Source organism: Mya arenaria, chromosome 5, assembly GCF_026914265.1.
Source record: "Mya arenaria isolate MELC-2E11 chromosome 5, ASM2691426v1".
Lineage (NCBI taxonomy): Eukaryota > Metazoa > Mollusca > Bivalvia > Myida > Myidae > Mya > Mya arenaria.
Window position 1 is genome coordinate 12,037,887 of NC_069126.1, and position 24,759 is coordinate 12,062,645.

Below are 24,759 nucleotides of genomic sequence, written 5' to 3' on the forward strand. Positions count from 1 at the left end.
CACAAATTATATCTATAAGCTATAGATAAAAACAGTTTACCAGTGGCTCATATAATAATTACATTATTAGTTATTTTATTCAGCACCTCACATATTTCTGAAATGTGCTGTCTCTGCATGCCATTAACAGTTTTGTTTTTGCATACTACTTTGTGGTCATAATTAGCTGTCGGTGATGGGTAACAACATATAGGAATATCGTACGATACTAATTTAATCAATTATAGAATGTTTTATAAAAGTACAAATACCTATCAATCGATATATTGATTTAAGGTATGAACGATGGACAAAGTGTTTTGCTAAACGAACTATCTGAAGAAGAACTAACAACAATCTATCAATCTGACGCAACTCCTGCATTCAGGCCCTATATTGTCAATCCGTTTGAGACGTTAAACAAAACTGAAAGGCTTCTGCACAAGAGGTATGTATTGAACGAAATAGTAATTTATATCCTGTCTTATAGTATAGGCAGCGTTGCCAAGGTTGCATCTACCATTTCTATCAATGAACAGTTTTAAGCAAACCGAAGCTACTGTTTAAACATGTTAAATGTAAGCGGCAGGAATTCCCTTCAAGATTGCATTTAACTTTGTATGTATTAAACTGTAATATCGATAAAAATGAGTTGAGCATATATAGTTGACAATTGCATTGGATTATATTTCTTACCATTCTTTCAGGATATATATTTCTTACCATTCTTTCAGGACATATCAAGTTGAAAACTCGTTTACAATCAGCCCAATCGGCCAGGAGGAATTAACGGGAGCTATTGAAATAACCCACCAGCAAATAAACTTTGACAACTCAGATCCGGCTAGTAACATCACCATGCTCATACATTGGAATCCAGGTAAACATATCAAAAATGGATTCAATGAAATGTTTATATTTTGCATGTACTTAAAACTGCGATGTATAGTGTATATTGTTCAATGGCATTGAATACAAAATAAATAGAGTCATCGAAAAATGAGTGGCACGCTTTAATGTTCAGATAAAGAGGAGTGGCAGATATCTAGCAGATCTTGTCAGGATGAATCTGACACCGAGACACATTATCCGGATCTTGGCGTCACCATTGTGAAGGTAAAATGTAGTAGATTTGCTTTAAGTTGAACGTTATTTGGCAATACATCTGCAAACCTACCTTTGATATGTATACATCTTCAAGTTCAACATTATCATTGTTTTGTGTTACCTTTTGCTATGCTACATTTTGCAGGTTTGCAATACCCGTACACATAACAGCTCCAACGATACACAGCAGTACATGTACCAAGAAACTCAGTTTGCAGTGGCAACCGTGAGAGCGGGACCATTCAACAGTCCACCGTATCTCATTTCTCCATTTAACATCTCACTTTTAGAAGACTCAGGTATTCTGTTCTATGCGTTCTTATATTTCGGTCGAAGATTACACATTCAATGCTCTTATCATACATGTCGGGACAGGTGTGAGGTTGTTTTAAGGTAACTGGTTAAAGTCCTCCATGACTGAATTGACGATTTTAAGGCGGTAGCCCGTATATTAATTAATTTAACATTGTGTTTCTTGTTGAGTGTTTGGTTGGCTTGAATCACTTTGCTTTTACGCAAGCACATATTTATCTTTTAGATTGATTGGCTCGTTCTTGTAGTTTCCATTCCTTTATTAGTTGAATGTTTATTTTTTATATTTGGTGAAAGTGTGGAACATTAAAATTTGCACAGAGTGAACATAGAACGTATTTGTTCTTGAATATATTTATGTATATTTCTGTTTTTGTATTAATTACCAGTCCTTAACGAAGATAAAAAACGCCATACACTAGTGTTAACGGTAAAGTCAGTAATTTATTTAAACCCCAGTGAACTCAAGTTTCGTTGTCCATGTATGGATAAGTGTAGTTGATGCATGTGTGGTCCGTTTGTGTTGTCTGTACGTCGTGTGTCTCTTGTTCATTCTAAATTAAGTCTTGTCTGTGTACCTATTATTTATGTTTACAACAAGCATGTTCCATTTGTAGAGGTCGTTACTTTCAAACTATATGCTCGTGACGATGAACTAGATGACATCGCGTTTACGCAGTTCAACACTCAACTTCAAATAGGAAATATGAAGCTAAATAACTCGGGCTGGTGTGTATGTTCGTTTAACTATAGTTAAATTTTCACTATTGATAATCCCCTCTTTATTTTAATTGTTCAGCACAGTTTGATATAAACCCTCAGCAAACAAAATTTCGTTTAACCATTTTTATCTGAATATTTTAATGTTCACCATCATTGGAAATGTATTCTTTTTCAGGTTAGAAATTGAACTTTGTGCTAACTGTTACGGACATCATACACTCCAAATAGAACTAAAAGACACACCTTCTTTCGTTGAAGTAACACCTGCCAAATCCATAGAAACAATCAATGTATATGTAGTGGAACTAAATGATCCGCCAACTGCTTTGCTGTATTCAATGGAAGGCCAGTATCTGCTAAAATCAGACCCGACGGAGCCAATCATAGTAAGATCAGCTTTATTTCATAATACGATTTGTAGTGTATAAGTGAACTTTGGATAGGCCAAAACGGCTAAAAAATTGTTAAACTGTTTTATATATTGAATATTACTTTTTTCGATTTTGAATTAATTATTCCGATTGAATTTAATTCATCAATAATAGTGCGTTCCTTCTTTTGAGTATACTGTAATGAGTACACGTGTATTTATTCCAGTTCATTGAAGAACAACAAATTAAACCGACGGTGTTTGACTTAGCAATTTATACAGCGTATGACGTGGACATTAATGAATCAATTCAACTTGAAATTTCGGAATCACTTTCAACATCAAGTGGTTTCTCGGTTCAAGATTCTGACCTGCCGTCGTGCATTGACAATGTAAGTTTATTTTCCTGTCGATGTGTTTTCTTGTTGTATTTCAAGAATTCAATATTCATCTCATTAATGAGGTTAAGCTAGCAGGTCTTTTTATTTCAGGTCAATTGCTATCAGGCTGACGTTCGCATGAAGGGCTCAGGACTTATCCAAGCAATATATAATGTCACGTATGCTATAAACACCGATACTCTTCAAGATATTGGGATCAAACGTTTAAAGCTTGCTGCTCGAGATTCTAGTGGATCATACTCGGATGTGATTTCAATTGAATTGTGGATAATGGCTATGAAATGCATGAATGGGGGCAAATGTTTGAGTAAGTATTACAATCCTTTTTTTTTTAATTATTAGTATGTTAAATATACGGGCATTTTATCTTTACGTAATAAGAAGCTGATTTTGTACCAACTTCTCTCTAAGTATTTAGATAACTGTATTTAATTATTATGCAAACCTCAGACATCGAAATTCATGCTAATACTCAGTTTTCATCCGAGATTGGTCAAATAAAAGTTATAATACATAGCCAAACCAAATCCAACACTGTTATTGTAAATGGATTTTGGTGAAATTCAGGTAAATATTCAGACCAGTATGACTGCAATGATGAAGTGAGAACAGAAGGGTTTGACGAATATTTTACATGCAACTGTCCGAACGAGTGGACCGGACAGTATTGTGAAGAAGATGTTAATGAATGCGCTAATCAGCCGTGCTCCGGCAGAGAGGTCAGTTCCTTTAAATTGCCTATAGGTCTATATAATAAATTGAGACCGGTTTTAAAAATGATTTACAACTATATAGCTGATTATAAAGAAAGATGTATGAGGTTCCTCATCTAATGGTTGATGACTGGAATACAAGTTGTAGTGTTAGACAAGTTCACAAGCTAAATAGGTATATTGTGTATATATATTTGTTTAAAACTGAGCTTTTCAATACTAAGAAGTCATGCAGTATCGTCGCCTGTACCAACTATATACAAATCAGTAATAAAACGTGTACTCGTATGACAGCGTTTGTTGTCCTTTCTATATAATAATTTCAGGTTGTACATAATGGGTTATCATATTGCTACAATGTAATGATCATAAATGTTTCTTTCATGCAGATGGATAAATGAGTGGATAATATCGGTGAATTATAACTTGATAATATCATTGTGGCTCGAGTAAAATGGTATCATTTCATTATTTGCACTATGGCTTGAGAAAAACTACTTTTTATAAATGGTTGGTGAAGTTAACTAACCTTATTGAGTATGTGTTTGCGGAAAAAATAGTATGTTTCAATGTTTAAGAAAGTTTGATAAAGAACATTCTAATAGCTATATTACGTTATAATTGAAGCTGTTTACCTTTGCATTCATAAAATCCTGTTTTTCTTTTGGATTTTGCTAGTTTGACATGCATCAATGATATCGACAATGTACAGACTTATGATAGCCAAATTCACTGTACATTCTAAGGAAGAACATTTTGTTGTAGTTCTATATAAGTTAAAGATTACGTTTGCTTTTTTATTTTTAATAATTATATTTAACTACAAAAATTTCAGCTTTATTCAGCATTAAGTTCTCATTTGTCTGTACTTAACGTTATAAGAATATTTATATACAGTTTTATATATTCCTGGACACTCGCTATTAGCTATGAATTTTTATTGTCTTATTGACTTCAATCGTTAGTCCGAGTTTGTTAAAACACTACCAAAGATACCTTTTATTTGCTTAAAATTGTACAAACGTATTAGTTATTAATACATATTTTCAATGAACATCGGGATGGGACTATTTTATATAGCATGGCCTTTGTCAGGGCCTTCTGCTAGCGCTTTTCGGGGCGTTACTTTCCTTCGCATGGAGGCCCCCCGCATGAGGCAATAGTGTCTCAAGCAGATAAATGAATTAAGAAAGCACGAACAATGCATTAACTATAAAGAAAATGCAAGATTTTATTTCACTCGTTAATAATATTTTCACTCACGGCTTCGCTTCATGTGAAAATATTTTTGCTATGACTACTCGTGAAAAAAAACCCATCTTTCACTGAAATCAGCAATTATTATCTATACATCATTTATTTAAAACGACTTCGAATTTCTGTGATGCATGCTATGATTCATGTTTAGATATGTAAGAACAAAGATGGTGGCTACGAATGTTTCTGTGAGAGTGGTGACTTCTTATGCACTGCAAATCTTGAAGGCTGGAGCTTTGCACTCATTGTAATTGGAGCCGGACTTTTTCTCTTTATTATTACCATTTTCTGTTTTGTGGCACGTTGGAAATACAGGTATGTAAGAAATAATAAAACAACAATTATCTTATGAAATTTGTTACAAAATAAACTAACAATAGGTGAATAAATCGAGTTAAATATCTTGTTTTCTTACGTATTTCTAACTATCATGTTAAGCATGGCCAACAATTACGTTTCAGACAAATGAAGTACAAGATTGGTGTGTATCCACCGGTAAGTCATATTGAAACTTTCACGACATACAATTTAAGGTTACATTCATATATGTCATCTAATACAAATATGCTTTTTGTCTGTCATATGTGAAATATCTCATATTTAACATTAACAATAATTATTTAACATCAGAGCAAAATGTTGAGTGTTTCATTTTGATGGGTAAATATTTTTTTTCATTGAACAAATCTTAATAAATTTATCAATGAAACCACCAACAACCATCTATTTAAAGTAAAGAACCCGTGTATGTTTAATATTTAATTCAAAGTACTCGCATACATTCATATTGAAACGATTACATTTATTTAATACCAGTATAGAAAGAAAACACAATTATAAAAGTGTACTTACAATTTACATGAATTATTTTATAGAACGGATCAGAGATTTGCCTCCAAGACGATTTTGATGTAAGTCGGAGTTGCTTTCATTAGCCATACAAATACCAAAACGTGGTTGACTTGAATTCAATTTAGTTTTCATTGTCGGAGGCCAACGATACACACTACGCTATTCTTTGTTGTGTACTAACGGCGATTTGGCTAGGAAAATCTAGTAACCATGAAGATTTAAAGAAGCAGTTTTATTGGTTCCGCAATGTACAAGATTCTTTACCTTTGAATGTTATTTTGGCGAAACCGGGTCCGCCTTTTAAGTACATACAATTTATCAGAAGTAGTCAAGGCCACTCGGCTTATGACATTTCTGGGTTACTAAAGATTATGTAATCGTTACATGCGATATCATTGGAAGATCAGATGTCTTCCCTGCCTCATGCATAGTCATTAAAACGTCCATACATATTCACTAAAACGAGTCAATTGTCCCACGGTATTTATCAAGTACAACGGAATTAAGTAACGTGGTTGCCGACGTTTATTTGTTTAACTACTGTATCTTAAAGCAAAAATATGATAATGTAAGATAGTATGTTCGTTTTTCTATTCTATACATTTGCATTTAAATCTGAAGTTATATAATTCTAATGCAACCTGGCGATTAACTTGAAATAAAAACTACTGTGTTTTAACCGTTTTACGTGCATTAAATAACAAAACTGTCTACTTGAGATTTCAACGTATGAGATGTACAAAAATGTTAATGTAGCTATTGGCGAAAGTAGTACTTTCGGAAGCTTGGTTACCCTTTACAATTTTGGTGTCTTTATAAAGGGTACATCGCCGTAAATCCCGGTACTTCATTCTGTTTACACTACATTAGAACCGTGAGAAAATTAACGACTTAATCTCGTTTTCCTGAGTATTAATGTGGTACGTTAGACAATTATTCTTCTAAGGGTATTGCACGTTTCAATTCAATACTCTTCAACTAGGAAATAAAACATAACGACATTTCGTTACTCTATATAAAAAAGAACAATTGACGTTATTGAATTGGCTCAGAGAAGTTCCTCGGCACAATTGTATTTGCCTCATTAATTATTCCTGAATACGTGATATTTCTGACGAAATTCCAACGGTACTAAATGAAGCAGAGGGTAATAGCGTTTCGCAGGTATACGACGATGAAAATTAAATTGCATGATAAATACTTATATAATAAATACATGGCCGAAATAACATATACTAGATGAAGTTATTTCAGTTTATATTTTTGTTCTTGATTTAAAGAGAAATCAGGTGTGAAATGCCCTAATATACCATCGTTTCATGCTTATAAAAACTTATTTGTAATATATGTTCAGATACTTTTTAAAATATCATTCCTTACTTAATACACTCTTTTAACGATGCACTCTTACTTCCAAGTAAGATTTACCACAATTAATACAAGTGTTTTGATATATCAAAAAGATGAATAAATGTCGAAAACAATGGTACTTATGAAGTATACCGAGTTTAATTTGATAGAAAGGTGCAGAAGACATGGTATTTCTACATTGTTAGACTTTAGTAGATCACAGTAAATCTTTTAGCATTCGCCAATCATTTAATATTTTTGCTTTTTCAGCTATTTAAAAAAAACAGTTACAATATTGTTATCAGTAATTGATATTTTACATAAATGTATTATTTTGTAAGAAGTTAAAGATGTATCACTCAAAATTTATATTTGCTATACATGTGTATGTATGGATTATGAATAAGAGTGTCACTTTAATTAAAACCTAACTAGTATGGTGTCAGCGGGCATGCACAATTAACGTATTTTATATAGAATCACGTTAGTTCTCAACAATTCGTACGTTTTAGGCGGACATTCCTGGAAGTGTACCTCCTTTGTCTACATTCACAAAGAACCATAAACAAGACGACACGCTACAAGTATTAACCTTTTTTAGTGAAATGTGTTTCATACTTCGCCACAGGCGGTATAAAATTAATACGTATTCATAATAATTATATGGTATTTTATTTAGTACTAAGTAATTAACAGTAAACTACAGGACGAAGGCCAGTATCCTCAAATGTAAATACATGTATAATCCTTCCGTGACAGGTTTTAAACGTTTTTAAATTGCTACATTTAAACAGACTCAAATTAGCACCGACTTCAGTGACGACGACTGCGATTTGCGACATCCTGCACCGGACATTAGTCAGCGGGACATCGTTACCGTGAAGATGTCTGACATGAGGGAGAATATTGATGTAATGGTAAATATGACTTTATCCAATTCAGATATTGACACAATAGTTTCAGCATTCTCTTTGTATGTTCGTTTAATTTTTGGATTTGTTTAAGGCAGCTTTTGAATACCATCCGACAAAACCTTATTAATTAACGAGCTAAGTATTACCTGCCATATTTCAATTTAAGAATAATAAATTTCAGGGCATGTTTCCATCAGCTGGAATGTTGCGACCACCAAAAAGAAACGTCCATGTTAATACAGCGGTAGGTTATTTTTACTCAGGTCGGAATGAATAACTTGCGGACATTTTTTTACATGGATTGCTGAATTGTGGCTGAAATCGAAACCTTAAATTTGGTAATCTATTTATGAAATAAAATAGTTGCTTTTGATTTTTAGTTGCTATCATCTGCAATGCCACCTGTCGAAGGACAAGAAGAAACAGAGTTTTAATTTAAGCCGACAAGTACATCTAAATTGCAACGAACTCTATCTTGCGCTATTTAAAAAATGTGTATTTCACAACATTAACACTATACAAACATCGACTGTCAGTGTTTGTTTTGTGTAGACAGTGTCTCAAAGGAAAGAGTCATATATAATTCTAGAACTTGAAATGGACGGATCTCCTTAAGAACTAAGTGAACAAACCTTGGACGTCGAAGTGTTTTACTTGTTTATAAATGTGCATAATTATAGATAAATATTACTAGCGTGTATTTGTGGTTTTGTAGTGTATCATGTTTTAGTGTGCATGAACAATATGCTAATTTGTAAGGAGTTTGGTGAGTTCTCTTTCGCTTGTGTTTATTTATTATTCGTGTACATGACTATCTTGATTTTATTGATGAAATGCTAATCATTTTTATAACCGAAGTATTGTTCAATCTTAAACTACAGTAACGTTTACATTTTACAACTTTTACATTTACTAATCCCTATGTTATATTACTTATTTTGTTTAAACCTTTTTTCTAGAATAACACGCGTTATCAACGGACATGTTTGTTATATAACAAATAGTTGTAATATATTACATGATAAGTAAGGCCGTATAGAATATATTCAAACAGAATAAAGGGCAACTTTGAAGATCGGTAAGCCATGTAAACTTACCAGGTGAAATAAAAGAAATTAAAAATGAAGATTCAAGTAATAATTAAAATCCATAACGACTGACTGCTGACTTATAAAAACAAATGTTCATTAACATAATAACATAATACAGATTAAGACTGTCAGTTGATTTCGTATGCTGTTATGAACTTAAATCGAGACAGTCATATATAAGTTTGGAAATTTAAAAAAAAAAAATGTTTTTTTTAAAGGATCTTCTTTAGAACTAAGTGTAAAAACATTGAGCGCCATAGTGTTTTGGTTGTTTGTGCATGTACATAGTTATAAAAAATATTACTAGCGTGTATTTGTGTGTTTTTTTTTTGTAGAGTATCATTTTTTAACATATAAAATACAAAATGTTATCGTGTGAAGAGTTTAGTATTTTTTTCTTTTTCTAGTGTTTAGTTATTGTTATTGTATCATGAATATCTGATTTTTATTGAATAGTACCCTTTTTTACTTATGGTTATTTTAATTACTTATATTGTATATTCTTTTTCCTATAATTAATCGTGTTTTCAACGAACATGTTTGTTTTATTACAAATACTTGTATTGTATGAAATAATAGATCAAGGCGTATAGAATGCATTCAAACAGATTTTGCTATTTTGAATATTGGTAAGTCATGTAAAGCATTTAAGTTACCGGATCAAATAAACCAAACTAAAAAATGAGGATTCAAGTAATGATTTAAAGTTTTTAGTCAGCTGACACACAGCTCTTATTAAGTTTTCCCGATTTACTATAAAAAATCAATGCTGACATATTTAAAAACAAATGTACAGCAAATGTACAGCAGATTTGAAAAATACAGCCATCCCATTGGATAAAATATAATTTCGAACAAAGCGATATTTATAATGACAAACAGTGGTTTATTTTCCCCTATAATCATACGAGGGAAACATAATGAATATTGTACCTGCACCATCTTCAATATTAAAAATACTAAACATAGCTGTTCTGTATTTGTAAAATTCGTACAAAACAGAATACAATTTAAGATATCAGTCTGATCTAGTAAATATAAGACAAACGAACAAAGCGTTTGCTGCGGATAATGAAGACATGCATTAGTTTCCATTCTATATTGTGTTGCCATGGTAATAAAGCGCAAGGTGTTGTGTGTTTTTTCCCTTCAGAATTATGTCTTCATACTCTTATTCATTTGGAAAAGGCTGTGTTTATAAGAGAGTTAACCATTCTTATATTTCCGTTTTAAATAAATTGTAGAATTAACGAAAAATTTTGCTTATCGGACTTTATAAGCAACTACTTACTTTTTTAAGACTGAATTGAGTGATGATAATCAGTCATATCTTACTGATTTATATGCTTCATGAAGTAAGAAAATAACAATACAATGCCTCGTGTTGAAGGGGAAATGGGGTTTACATATTATAAAACTAGAAAATGAAAAACGTCAGCTAAGCAAGTAGTATGTTACTCATGCAACCATGTAAACAGTTTTGTTCTGAATTGAAATCACTAGACCTAGCTATTATTTTATTATGTTTTTAAAATACTCTGTACTTTTGACTGACGCACTCGGAATGCAATCGATCTCCGACAATCAGAAGATAAGAATATACATTCGCTCTTGTTATGATTATCAAATTAAGTAGCGGGTTGTTCGTTCAGCTTGCATTATTTACGGCTTTAACATTCGTCAATTAGGAATTTGTACGTTTCGGTTCTTGTCTGAACAGCTTATGAAGCGTTGAGTAGGAGACTGTTTCGGTTACTGTATGAACCGCATATGAATGCGTTTAGTTGGGCATTGTACTTTCCGTTTGCTGTATGAACGGCTTATGAATGCCTAAAGTTTGTTATTGTATGTCCCGTGTGTTGTATGAACGGCTTAACAACCCGTCGTATTGGCTATTGCACGTTCCAGTTGCTGTATAACCGGTTTCTAAATGTTTCAATAGTGATTTATACGTCCCGTTCGCTGTGTGAACGGCATATGGACATGTTCAATTAGGAATTACACGTTCCAGTTGTTATATGAACGGCTTATGAATGCGTAAAGTTGGGCATTGTACAATCCATTTGCTGTCTGAATGGCTTCAAATGGCACCATAAAAACGTTTCATGCTGCATTCAAGAAATAATTCTGCACTCTCCTCAAAACTATTTGAAGAACGTTTTGACTGTTTACATAATCGGAATCACTGCACGCGTATCCGTGACAACCACGAATTAACACATATCTATGCGTTTTTTTGGTGAAATGTACAAAAATGCGTTTTTCTTTATCATTTTTTTTTCACAAAAAATTACTTTAGGGTATACTAGAAAAAAAAGATATCTATCAATTATGTCCGGTGCGCCTCGTTATCTGGCAACGCAAGTGCCCTCGGGTCGAATTATTGTATCCGGACCGGAAACAAATGACAGATATTATTAATCCATCAAAAATGTTGTTATTATCTCGAACCTGTGGGCAGCACTTACATTATACACGAATATCTAAGCACCTTTTTCAGTTCAGTACAACTCGTTCCCAAGCCACAAATTTGCCCCGGGGTATGGCAACTTGCAACTTGCATCTTTTTACCGCAGCTATAAAATAAAATAGCGTAAACTATATCACCTATTTATTTCGCACTGATAATAGTACTGTGCTACTTGTTGTCTGGTGGAAAATGCATCCCTGTCTTACGTACTAAAACAAAGGATGAATTGTTCTTCAGATTTTAAACAAATGAGGACAATAAAACCACGACGTTCCCTTTCGTCAGCAGATAACATGTTAGGGATACATGTCCCGTCAACTCTTTCTTTAGATATGCCTACAAATTAAAAAGCCAAGCATCTTTTGTCGTCACACTCCGTGCACACTTCTGCACTTGTTTTGGCTTCTCTACACTTGATGATATATGGTCATTTACGAGTGTTTTTATTGACCCGTTTAAATTGATTTAAATTAGTTTCGGAGTTATGTTTAGATTTCATAAAAAAATTCATTTCACTAACCAAAAAGGAAACATTTAATATCAAATAAGTACTTAACACTGATCAATAGCTTTAAATAAATGTTATACTAAATTCTAAATGTTTACTTTAAATCTCACCAAACCCCAATTGCTTGAATATTATTTAGCCCTTTTTACCAGAGTATAGCTAAGCACACTACTTTTGTAATGGTAAATTTTGTGTAATATTATCATTGGTAAGTTTTCTGGGACATAGGAATGTATATATCAATTAGTATTACTAAAGAAATGTTGCAGATACCTTTTCCTATGTCATAGTCCCAAAAACGTACTTTCGGGGCGTTCAGAATTAAAATCATGCATGAAAATAAACAAAGTTATTATGTTATGATCATCACTATCGGATATATAATATTAGAAATGATCTTTTAAGATATATATGTCAGTTTCCTAAACAAATGCCAATGGCGGACTACTCTGACTGTTTTGAAAAATCTTTAAATGATTACAGTAATGCTTCCATTTATAGTAGGCTATTACTGTTGGGTTACATTAAAGCAATTTCATGTACCTATTGTGGTTAACATGATATTTACAATTTATTTTACAAAACACAGACTTGCTGAAATACCTTCGTATGTCATATACTATTTAGAAATAATCGATACGTATCGCTTCTGTTTCGTATCGCAATGTTTCGGTTTATCGATAGTATCGCACATTGGACTGTTCATTAGCCTTGAGTTAAAAATATAAACTAAAGCAGAGACTCATTAGCAACGACCGACTGTGTGACTTCTTGTATACGAATGCGCAAACAGAACTTCGCATCGTACAGTGCCCTACCTGACACGTTCATTACTAGCAAGGAGCATTCCCTACGGGAAGCGGAAGTTCTAAAATTTTAGTTTTTGTGGCGGCTAGTAGACCTGAAAAGTGTTCAGCTGACCAATGTTATTGCCTGACGTTAATCGTGTTCAAGATTGAACCAGATGTATTTTTAAACCTAATCCATTTCGATTTGAATGTTTCAGCTACCTTCAATTCAAAACACAAAAATATCGCTTGCCTTAATAATTAATGATTATTCCGCGTTTTAACATTGGAATTATTTAACAGAAATCAAACACAGTTAGTCAATGAAATCAACAATAGACTTTTAAAGTTAGACCATATTACCAATATCCGGAACATTTATAGCCTTGATGGTCCTCCCGACTCACCATAATTCTTAGTCCAATACATGCCCACTGCACTAGCTAATACACGAAGTTGGGCGAATATTGTTTAAAGAAGCAAATAGATATGCGATCAATACTGGCATCAAACCAGGAACAACCTGCTTGTTATTCACGCACTATACCATCCGAACTTAAAGGCTCATAAAATATACCCTGACCAATGTGAGTCATTATCACAGCATTGAGTATCAGGGTCCGTACTACAGAGACAACTTAATTATTTTGGCATATATAATTGTTTCTCAACAACTTTAAATAACACACACACTAAGGTTTCTTATATTAATTCAAAATTAAAGTATGCATTAAGCACAACTTTTTTCATTTTGTAAAAATGCCCGACAAAGAAATATCTTCCATTTTAAGCGCTACTTCTATCTCAGTATTCGTTGTCTCCTGTCACTGTATCAAATCTCCTTCGCCATTCTCTTGACGCAAGGTCACTTCGTAATACAGCGGATGGGTAAAATCGAATCCGTTTGACCAGTCTGCTTTTGCTTTTAGAGTATTTTATTAAAAAATACAGTTGTATGTTATCACCAACGACTTCTACAACATGAATATTCGCATGTGTCTGTGACTATTGTTGGTTTGGTGGTCGTTGATATTTTGATCAATATCATATCAGCTTTTGAATTCATGAAAACTATTGTCATAGCGTACCCTTGTTAGTTGGTTTAGATGTAAGAAGATAAGAACACATGTGAATTTCGTTTCATTATACGTGTGAATTTCGTTTCACTATACATGTGAATTTCGTTTACGGCCTGAACTGTTACTTCATATTGGCCGTTCGCAAGATCCAATCCGGTAAAACTAGCAAAGTTCACATCAGATGTACTACCGACGACTGTTTCAGAGAACGAGGTGTCGACACCAACAAGGAATATCTGAAATCAAAGGAAAGTTATATGGACAATTGTTATAATAATTGCGTGATGTAAGGACGGGCAATGCAAAATTTTGATCTTATTAACGTTTGGAAAGTTTAACTAAAACATTAACTAAAAAGCTTTGTAATATCGTCGGTGTTGATAATATATATGTAGTATGCTTTCAGTTCATTCATAAAAGTAAGTGCAGTCAAATATGGTCGTGTAGTATTTATCCTCCGAGACAAGCTTCTACAATAGAGCACAGCAACGATCGCAATCACACAAATTGAGGAATCCGACAAGTATGTGTATTTTGGATGTTTTGGGATGCCTGGTGATGCTTTGTGACCCCTATTTATGTATTTTTAAACGGTTTTGTGTGTTGAAAGGTAAAACAAAATGATATAACGAACTATATTGTTTTACCTTAACATATACCAAAACATGTCATTTACATATGATTTCAGCTGTAGTAAAGAGCTAATACACAAACTGTAATAACGTTATGTATTATGTACTTTCGGTCATTCACTTTTAATATTAGTAATTTGATAGGAAATAATGCCAGACTTGTCTTTAATCAACAAGCAGCAAACTTGAACACTACGGTTAATATAGCTTGTGGCGAACTAGCCTCATGCGTTTGCCGGATTCATTCCTGAAATAAAGCAGTAAGCCAGCACGTGGAACATTTCTTCAGAATGTAGTAACTGTTTGGAAATAGAATCTAAATCTAACTGGCATAAGGGAGTACATAATTCTGTAATAACTTGCTCATAAGCATTACTGTATTCCAGATTACTGATTAATAACTAGTCCTGCATTAAAATGTGGTATTTAATATGTATAGGATCTGACACGAGTTGTCATTTAATGCATTTTTTTATTAAACGAGTTCATGAAATTTGTTAGTAAGCGAACCTCTTCACCAAAGGTCAGTGGCGTACTACTGGAACCCCTCGTCTATACGCTGTGTGCGGCGCTTTGCTGTCTAGGAGTTGCAATAGCTGCGTTAGCAGGTCTTCCTCATCGAGATGACGACGCTTTGCCAGGATATCGAACTTGCTAAGCCATGCAACCCAGTTTCCGGTCCCGTCGAACGGCTTCATCGGTATCCACTAGTCGCAATCGCCATGTCGTGACTGGAATCCCTCCTCTCGCTGTAGAGCTGGACGCTGGTTGGGAAGGTAACCGTGGCGGAACATGCATGAAGGGTTGCCGCTCACGGTCGGTGCTACTGACTGTCGACATGGAGATTGGTTGCAGCTGTGTGCTCTCTCTGAGCCCCCTTATCTCCGCTGCGACATCTTTCATGATACCGGACAACTCCTTGAGCATCTGATTATCTGGTGACGACATTTATACTATGCACAATATAAGACAAATTCACATTTGCGGTATTTATAAAAGATCACCCTACAACACTAACACTCTATATTTCAAATGCACAGTATACTATAACACTTTTAAAAAACAAGCGCTTTGACGCACCATTCACGCACTTTTAGAATCACTCTTACATTTTTAACGAATTATTTTCACCATAATTTATTATCTCCTAAACACTTATAAAACACCCGCATGTATGCCATCTGCAATGCATGACATCACCGTGCTGTACATGCCTGCCGAAAGCTGCATCTCCGCTAACTCGACCGCCGGGAGTTGACCCACCGCAACAGCCGCTGATGTTGACGCGCTGTTCCGGTCGCTGACGTTGACATCCGTGGAACCTGGGTTCGATCACTGGATCGGCGCTGTAACTGCCGATCGCTCTTCTGACACCAAAAATGTTGTGGGCTCGCCTCTCGTGCGATGCCCGTCCATCAGCGGCGCTTCCCGACGACTCTGCCACGCTCGTCGACGCTTGATAGCTCTATTATAATTACTCGAGATGGCTATCGTTTTCAAAGTTTCACCATACTCAGCTATTTGGCCCAAATAGCCTATACTCGGCACCATTTAATAATTACATAGTCCCGGGGATGAGAAATGGTACCAAATCCATATAAAGTTCTAACGTTTATTGTCAGGAATTTCTTCTTAACATACGAAATGTCACAATAATCTTCTGCCAACGTAAAATAACAAAGTACAAGGTTCTGAGTATTCGTGAAAATTCCTAACGCCTATGAAAATTCAGCAAACTGCGTAAATAAATGGTGATTTAATCGTTACGTTATTTATTTTTAATCTCTTATACCTATCCCTACTTATTTTTACGATACAGAACTACAGTAACTAAATATATATATATTTGGTTTCATGTTGTTGATTTCTTATTCTTATTTTACTTTTTTATGCTTATTTTATTGCATACAGCATTTTAAGACACTTTATGTGTGTGTGTTTTTTTACAACATATGAGTTTCACTTGAATTGGTTGAATATGTTAAAATATACCATTTTTGGTGATTTTCAAATATCTGCGATATGTCACATGTTTAATTGTAAAGCGCCCTTGAACGTATTTTATTTATGAAAAGGGCTCTCCACAAACCTGGTATAATAATAATAATAATAATAATAATAATAATAATAATAATAATAATATAATAATAATAAAATGTGCATCGACAACAGCTTATCGATCGAAGAATTTGCGATCGATCGCATAAAAATGAATCGACTCGGTTTAAAAATATAATCGTTGAATGATATATGATGGCGGCTAAATAATTCTGCTGATAGCTAAATCTACATCGCACTAACTCAGCAATCAAACGACTTTTAGAAGAGCTATACATAAACCTTAAAATTACAATACAGTGCTATGTTTATCCTAGAGTTTAACAACAAAAAGTTATATCCTTTGGAAAGGAATTAGCCATGCAAACCATAACTTGCTAGGGACAAAAACAATGTCAGACGGATTTATATTTACCAGGTTTGTGAGTTAAAACCTGAAAAAAAACGTGAAATCATTTAGCAGAAATATAAAACTTGTGCATTTTTATGTTATGCAATCAACAATCTTCGTGAAATTGTCTTACAAACGCATATTTTACGACTCTTTAAATGTGAGAACTTGCAGTGAACATTTAGTTGCACTGAGTGTGACTGCAGTATACAGTACAGTATCATGCAATTGTAAACCAGAGACAATTAATATATGGATGCCAAATATGAAAATTGTGATGATTGCTACAAAAATAATGAACATGACATGTACGACATGAATTTAATATGCTACTGGGCAGTTTTTAAGCCAGTGCATTTGTAATAATTGGGGTACAGCATCACACTCTGCGAAATCACGGATACTCCCAAAGAAAATATTCATTAATCAATACGAATACAGCCATTTTAAAGGTTAGTCCATTTAATTAGCATTAACGACACTGTCCATATGTGCTGGGGCACAACAGTATTAAAGGGATTAGATTGAAACTTTAAAAATATATAGATTTAAATTAGCGGAAAATGGCTGAATATACAGGAAAGAACGGTCCCGTACATCTTGAATATACGGGCGTGTTCGGACCCGTACACCCATCGTGTACGGACCCCGTACACAAATATGTATCCGGTGCACCACGTGTCCGGACTTCCGCACATCCATCCCTGTACCCGTGGATAAACGGAATTATCAATATATAAAAATGTGCCATTTGTTTTATTTGTGTTCACCTATTTTTTAAGAAATACATATTTATCTATAGCATTTTGGCAAAAAATATATATGGATGTACGGAGCCCGTACAGCGCATGATCTGGATGGTAGAAGGGACCTCGTACATGCAACGTGTACGGGCTGGTAATTCGGACTCCGTACATGCAACGTGTATGGGATGAATATACGGACCCCGTAAATGCAACGTGTACGGGATGGATATACGGACCCATACACGCAACGTGTACGGTATGGGAGAAGAAACCCCGTACAAGCAATGTGTACGGGATAGGTATACGGACCCCGTACAAGCAGCGTGTACGGGATTAGAATATGTACCAATACGGACCCGTACACGCAACGTGAACTGGATGAAAGTACGGACCCCGTACACGCAACGTGTACGGCATGTATGTGCGAACCTTCACGTTCACTGGTGAATGTACGGACCATATACGGGAAGGACCTAGGTAGGGTTTGAACGTATTAGTCACGGACGATAAGAAATAACAAACACATGCGGTTTTGTTATCAAACATTCTTTATAGACATATGAAAAACTACTATTTATATAAATTTATAAGATATGAGTAATCAATGTTAAATTTCATTGTAGATCTGCCTTAACATAATTATATCAATGATGTGTATGTTGTATGATTAAAATTCCACTGTCTTATTAAATAACAATTTATACAGACTGTTATACCAAACATCAAGCAAACATTACACAACTAATATAAGTTCCATTCTGCGATTTCTAGGCGTCAGCGGTGCAGATTTGATATTTTACAGCAATATGGCAAATAAATCGAAAGGCTCCTTCCATGAAGTTAGAAACCTTTAGAAATTGTGCCACAACCTATATATATCTAAGGATAGACTTTAAAAGATGCATTATTAAGGCATGAAAAAGCATTTGCCATTAAAAATCAATAATATATTACCTCACACCTGAAATGAAAGTCTTGTTTATAACGCATATATACTGCCCATATTTGGCTACTGTTCTACGGTCCGGGGCAAAGGAACAAGTAACTAAAATAAATATACTACAGAAACGAGTTGCAAAAAAAAATACTTAATAAACCGATGCGAACACCATCGGCAGAGCTATTCAAAGAATTAAAATGGCTAAGTTTTTCAGACCGATGCAAATACCACTGTGCTGTCCAGATATATACAATTATGAATAACAATGCCCCGTCATTTTTGGCAGATATAACGTTCTCAGACAATAAAACATACAAGGTAAGATCAGTATCAAACAAGGATCTTGTCTTACTGATAACATCTCGTACTAAATACATGGAAACATCATTCACAAATTATAGCAAAAATATATGGAATGACATTCCTTTACATATACGTATCTTAAGAACCCTTCAAACGTTTTAAGGAAATTATAAACTTCATTTATTGTGTGAATGATAAGTTATTTTAACATATGTATAATTATGCTTAATTTATGTCGTTTGAGTGTCTGTCAGTGAATTTATAAGTATAAATGTATTTATTAACAGAATGTTTAATAGTTTTATATTTAAATATATCTTTCTAGTTTTAACATTGACAGGTGACTTATTTTCAAGGATACTGTGTTGTTTTTTTTCTTTTGTTTCGTTTCTTTTTGAAGGCCATATTGAAAATTAGAATATATGTTCTCATATGTCTAAATGAGTAACCTTCGGAAAATAAAGCGTTTATTACTATATTATTATTAAAACTGTAATCTTTTGGCAGTTTTTGAGCGATTAAGAAACGTTTTACTCTGATATTTGTGCTTGAATAGAAGGAATTTATACAAAAGTTAGCTAAATCTGAGACAAAAATATTGTTTGTCCAAACGGTCAATCTGTGAGAGTGCAACTCTAAACAATTCAACCAGTCCAATCACAGAAGTGATGATAAAACATAAACATAAAACTTTGTTGTACATGACATTTCTATGAAATATTGCAAATGTATGACAACTAATATTTAATCAAAGTAAATTCAATACATAGCTTGTATTAACTCATAAAAGCATAGTACCTACTTATTAGTTTGTTTCCCCCTCAAAATTGTACCAGCGAGCCAAAAATTGTCTTATGTCAAATTGTCAAACCTTTTGGAATGCCATCTCTTTAATTATGTGCATTTATTCTAAACAGCATCCGGTATAAGTTTGCAAATCCGGTTTACTTGCAAACTTAGTTTTTTTTATTATCTTAGATATCAACTTCAAAAGCGACACATAGAAAGTTTGCCCATTAAATAAGAAATATTTTAAGTAAAATTAAAAAAAAAAGTTTTAAGAAATATGAAAATTTTAATTCCAAAATTGATTTCTCCCGTTGGCCACCAATTGGATTTTAGGTCCCCCGCGGGGTTTTGGCAAACTCCAATTGGAGAATTTTCCATATGAGCCGAAACGGGGGAAAAAATCAGCAATTTGAAAAAAATCAAATATTACAATTTGGAACAGAAAATTACATTTCTATGAATGTCTGTAGTACTAGATTCATAAACATAATTAAAATCTAATAAATAATCAAAAATTATGGTTTTGTAAAAACGGCTCTCCAATTGGGGAAAATTCCAATTGGAGAATTCCACAGTCAATTTCTATTGATAAAAGCCACCAATTGGAGATCACAGAAGTTGGTGATCACAGAAGTTGGAGGAATCACCAGTTGGAGATTTCCACCGTATAACATCTGCTGGGGAGAAATAAAGTTGGGATATATACATGTCATGATATTATTGCTCATTAATTTAATATTGTAGATTATTCAAGAAAATAACATTGCAAGATGTTACCTGATATCGAGTATTACATCGGTGTTTTCACTTGTGACGTTGTGTGCAATCTAAAACAGTGATCTTATATACAACTGCGTCAGATTTGCGAATTATTTATCCTTTTCTGAAGCCTTGTGGTCCTAGATGCTCGAAAATATTAAATACTTTTAAAAAGAATAACTTACTAATTTTCATTTCCTGGTGGGCTCAATTTGTATCTGTCAGTTAATCGAATAGGTTAGAGAACACCATCTTATATTGTCAGTAGGTACATTAAACTATGTTGACTTAGTGACAAACTTAATTTGATCACTCCAATTTAAAGAAAAAAACCTTTCGATGTGTATATTTTATCCTATGCAAAAGTGGCTTCTTTTTATTATTTCGTTTCCATCACTCACAGTATGTTATTTTTCTTGCCATATGAAATGGGTACATATATGTATGATAGCACTATCACGAACCTATTATAGGTTAAACACTTATTTATAAGTCAGTGATATTATTTATAAATGTTCTATAATATTGTGTTTTGACTTAATACTTCGTAAAAAATAAGCTCAACAATCATTCTTTGTTTCAGAATTCATCCATTTCAAATGATTCTTTGAAATGGAGCCATTTTCTCGGTTCACTTATTGTCAGGGCTTAGGAGCTGTAGCTAAAAGCAGTGACGAAATTCGTTTACACTCTTAAATTGTGCTCAGTTACATTGAACACCTGCCGTAACTGATTGATAGCTTTACATTGATAAATAAGAAGTAAATATATCCAAATACTATTGCAAGGGGTATTTTTTTTGCAAAAGTGTATAGCCCTTCACGCAATTCATGATATTTTAAAAACTCATGTCTTGAATGTCATTATCTTTGATCAAGTATACGTTCTAAGCATTAGGAATGATATTGTTCATATTGTTTCATCCTGCTACCTGTTTGCATGTTTTTGTTCGTTTATCAAATATACGCATGTACTTTGCTTATCATGTCCACGTTTTTGTGAATGGAGGGTAAAGATACTGTAATAATGTTTCAAAGATGAATGCTAGATCGTTTAACACGTTGATTAAATATTAACATATTTTTAAATCACATTTACGAGAGTTAGGCGAAGATTTTGTGATGGATTTTATATTTGCTACTGTACAATAGGGGAGGTTACTGCGTAGGCGACGAACATTTTCTTAAACCGGTTTAGCAGTCAAATCAAGTAGGACCTACTCCGGTGACCTCAGACGAGAACATTCGTGTAAAAAATCGATTGAAATGGACAATCATAAAAATTTGGGCTATGGACTTATTGAAGACAACTGTATGGTAAGTCTAAATGCCGTTTGTTTTCATGATGGTTTAAATGATAAGTATTGTTTGTTATTTTTGATCACGCACAGGTATGCCCCCCCCCCACACACACATAGTGACATTACTCCGCAAAGCTTTGTCTGCCTTTTCCCCGCAAAATTTCCCCGGGAATGGGCGTTACCTAGGTTCCCTTGGGTGCGAGGACATTTTACCATCAGTTCATCCCTGCAGGGAAGGAATTTAAGCTGGGGTTAGTCCACCTAAATGGCCTTCAACGTGTGTTTTGAAGATTTTTAGACTATGGCAGACTCGAGACAGGGATACATAATGCAGTTAGTGTCGGTTAGAACCAGCCGCCCGGGTAGCCCAGTTGGTTAGAGCGCTGTGCTAGTGTTCCGGCGGTCGTGGGTTCGAGCCTCACACCGGGCGCACTTTTCCTCCCAAGTTTACTTTAATAACAAATGTAAAAATAATAAAAAAGTATCCCTGATTTGTTTGTCATACTGTACCAAATTATTTGGGAACATTGTTAGCACATGTTTTAATAATACCATTTTACCTCAGGACAATTTTCAATAAGAACTCAAGTCAAGTATGAAATATTTCCATTTTGGAAGAATGCTGTAGATCTTTTATATTTGAAGATTTGGAAATTATTATTGGTTATTCTTTAAAAAGTGTCAAAATTTGAGATCTATGGTAATGCAATTAGTAGCTCAAAATTTTAATCCTTCAATTGTTATTTTAAAAACTGTTTTACTTAATGATAAAGGAAATTTATTCATTTTATTAAACAGATGTGCACAGGAATGTATGCAATTCTAATTTTGTTAATTTTATCCAAAATTGAAAACTTATGGCTAAGTAGCTGTAGATGTTGATATATATTATATATACAATTGACTGTTTTTATTGCTTATTAGTGTTGGGAATCGGACTGAAATATTACTATAGATAATCGGTTTATGAAAACAATCAATGATCGATTATGAATCGATTTAATCATTATTTAACTATCTTTGGTCATCATATATAAGGCATATACCGTAGATACACTACATGAACCAGTTTAAGAAAAAAATGTTCCCTTACAATATTATTTGTACATTTATTTGTATAAACTACATTATTTATTCAGAACGCAACTATACTTTAGTGTTTACAAGTTACTATTACAGATCATGAGACCGCAGGCTCTAAATTTTGTGTACGGTATTGAATACATGTGTAAAGGAAACACAAAGAAAAATATCAATTTCGTTTTGATAATCAGTCAGTAACAAGAAAAACAAGCAGTGGAATATTCTGTATGTTTTACAAGAACATTTTCTTTCAGAAAACTGAGAAAACTAAATTCTTACATGATATAAGAAGTAAACAATAACATTTTAAAACCACAAAAGTGTGATGTTGAGAACCAATCCTTTTGCAGTTAAATTACAAAGAAAATTTGTAATAAGGTACTGTAGTGAACTACTGACATGATAATATGACTTGATAACACAACATAGTACCACATGAACATTTCAACATTAACATGTATTGACCAGAAACAAAATATATTTTCAAGACAATCTTTTAACTGGTAGTCCATAGTGGTTTCGTCTCTTGTTTCTATAATCGATTGTTCAAATTTCACTATCGATTGTCGCCGATGTAGGACTTTCCGATCAATTGTCGATTATAACTGATCATCGGCACAACACTATTGCTTATACTTCAGTGTTTTGAGATTTCATTAAGTTTCAAGTAATATGTTTCATATACTATATATATATCAATATAATTTCCATGTTCTTTTTTTAATAATGATATAGATAGACTATACTAATTAGTGATGTTCTGATGATCAATTATAATGAAAAAATTCCTGTTCCTGAAATCAGTTTCTCTTCTTTCATCTTGTCAATTTTGTTCAGTTGTAATCATTAACAATATGGCTAAAGCAACAACAACATTAATAGTGTTGTTTTTTTGGTGAAATTTACTGCCTTACTGCCTTCTTCCCTAGTGAAAACTTGTCCATTTTTCACCATATTTTATGTTTTCCAAATTTGATAAGTGGAGATTTGATAATATTAATGAATAAAAAATCTTGACAAGACCTACTATAAATTAACAAAATAATATATACATACAAATCTTTAAAACATGTAGTATATCGAATTAGCAAAAGCCCACAACCCTGCACTGGTGAAAATTATGTCATCCGGGCTTGTTCTAATTCTGAATTTAATATAGCAGGGCTTGTTAAAAAATAATATGCCAAGCAATAGAGTAATAATTCAGGCTTGTTCATCCCGAACTCTAATTTCGATGATATATTTTGCCATTAAAATCTAAATTAGATATTTAAGCCTGATTTTGTATTTTTCCCAATGTCAACTTTTTTCCCAAATTGTATTGTACAGGTGGTAAAAATAATTCCATAAAATACACTAACTAGATATTTTCAATCCTTTACCTAACATAAGTAGAGTATTAAAGGATGATGAGTTTTTGTACAAGAATAAAATTACAAGTACGGTACCAGGTATTGTCAAAAAACATTTCTTCTATTAATATATAGCAACGTGAGTGGAACCGATTACCAATAGTCAAATCAGTGTGTGTATACCACGTGATAAATTACGTCATATATGCTACGTCGGAAGGCAACATTTTGCTTAAAATGTACACTTAAATCAAAGATACCTTTTCTTTTACACCACCTTTTTAAATGAAACAAAGGGCAGTCTATGCCGGTTAAAGAGCCCCGCATTTGTTTTATTACCGACATTTAATAAAGTCATTAGTTTCATCAAACACTTCGACAAACCCGTTTTCAAATTCATGTTTTGACAGTGCTCCGTCAGACGGCCGTATTGTGAAAAGGTTTGTCGAAGTGTTTAAAGAAATTAAACTCGCAATCAAACTCTGGTAAATG

At 33.5% G+C, this 24,759-nt stretch overlaps 1 protein-coding gene across 1 annotated transcript in view; it reads left to right on the plus strand.

Moving 5' to 3' along the window:
• The window catches only part of LOC128235437 (uncharacterized), a 61,987-nt gene extending 51,867 nt beyond the window's left edge, over positions 1–10,120 (plus strand). The window contains exons 61-76 of the mRNA XM_052950259.1: positions 277–427; positions 714–859; positions 1,004–1,095; positions 1,232–1,385; positions 2,016–2,127; positions 2,297–2,507; positions 2,719–2,883; positions 2,983–3,199; positions 3,460–3,611; positions 5,014–5,177; positions 5,324–5,357; positions 5,738–5,773; positions 7,577–7,648; positions 7,859–7,981; positions 8,160–8,222; positions 8,359–10,120. Of these exons, the coding sequence (XP_052806219.1) occupies positions 277–427; positions 714–859; positions 1,004–1,095; positions 1,232–1,385; positions 2,016–2,127; positions 2,297–2,507; positions 2,719–2,883; positions 2,983–3,199; positions 3,460–3,611; positions 5,014–5,177; positions 5,324–5,357; positions 5,738–5,773; positions 7,577–7,648; positions 7,859–7,981; positions 8,160–8,222; positions 8,359–8,412 (1,946 nt within the window). The 3' untranslated portion in view covers positions 8,413–10,120. The remainder of the gene's footprint in view (positions 1–276; positions 428–713; positions 860–1,003; positions 1,096–1,231; positions 1,386–2,015; positions 2,128–2,296; positions 2,508–2,718; positions 2,884–2,982; positions 3,200–3,459; positions 3,612–5,013; positions 5,178–5,323; positions 5,358–5,737; positions 5,774–7,576; positions 7,649–7,858; positions 7,982–8,159; positions 8,223–8,358) is intronic.
• Positions 10,121–24,759: the final 14,639 nt, after the last annotated feature.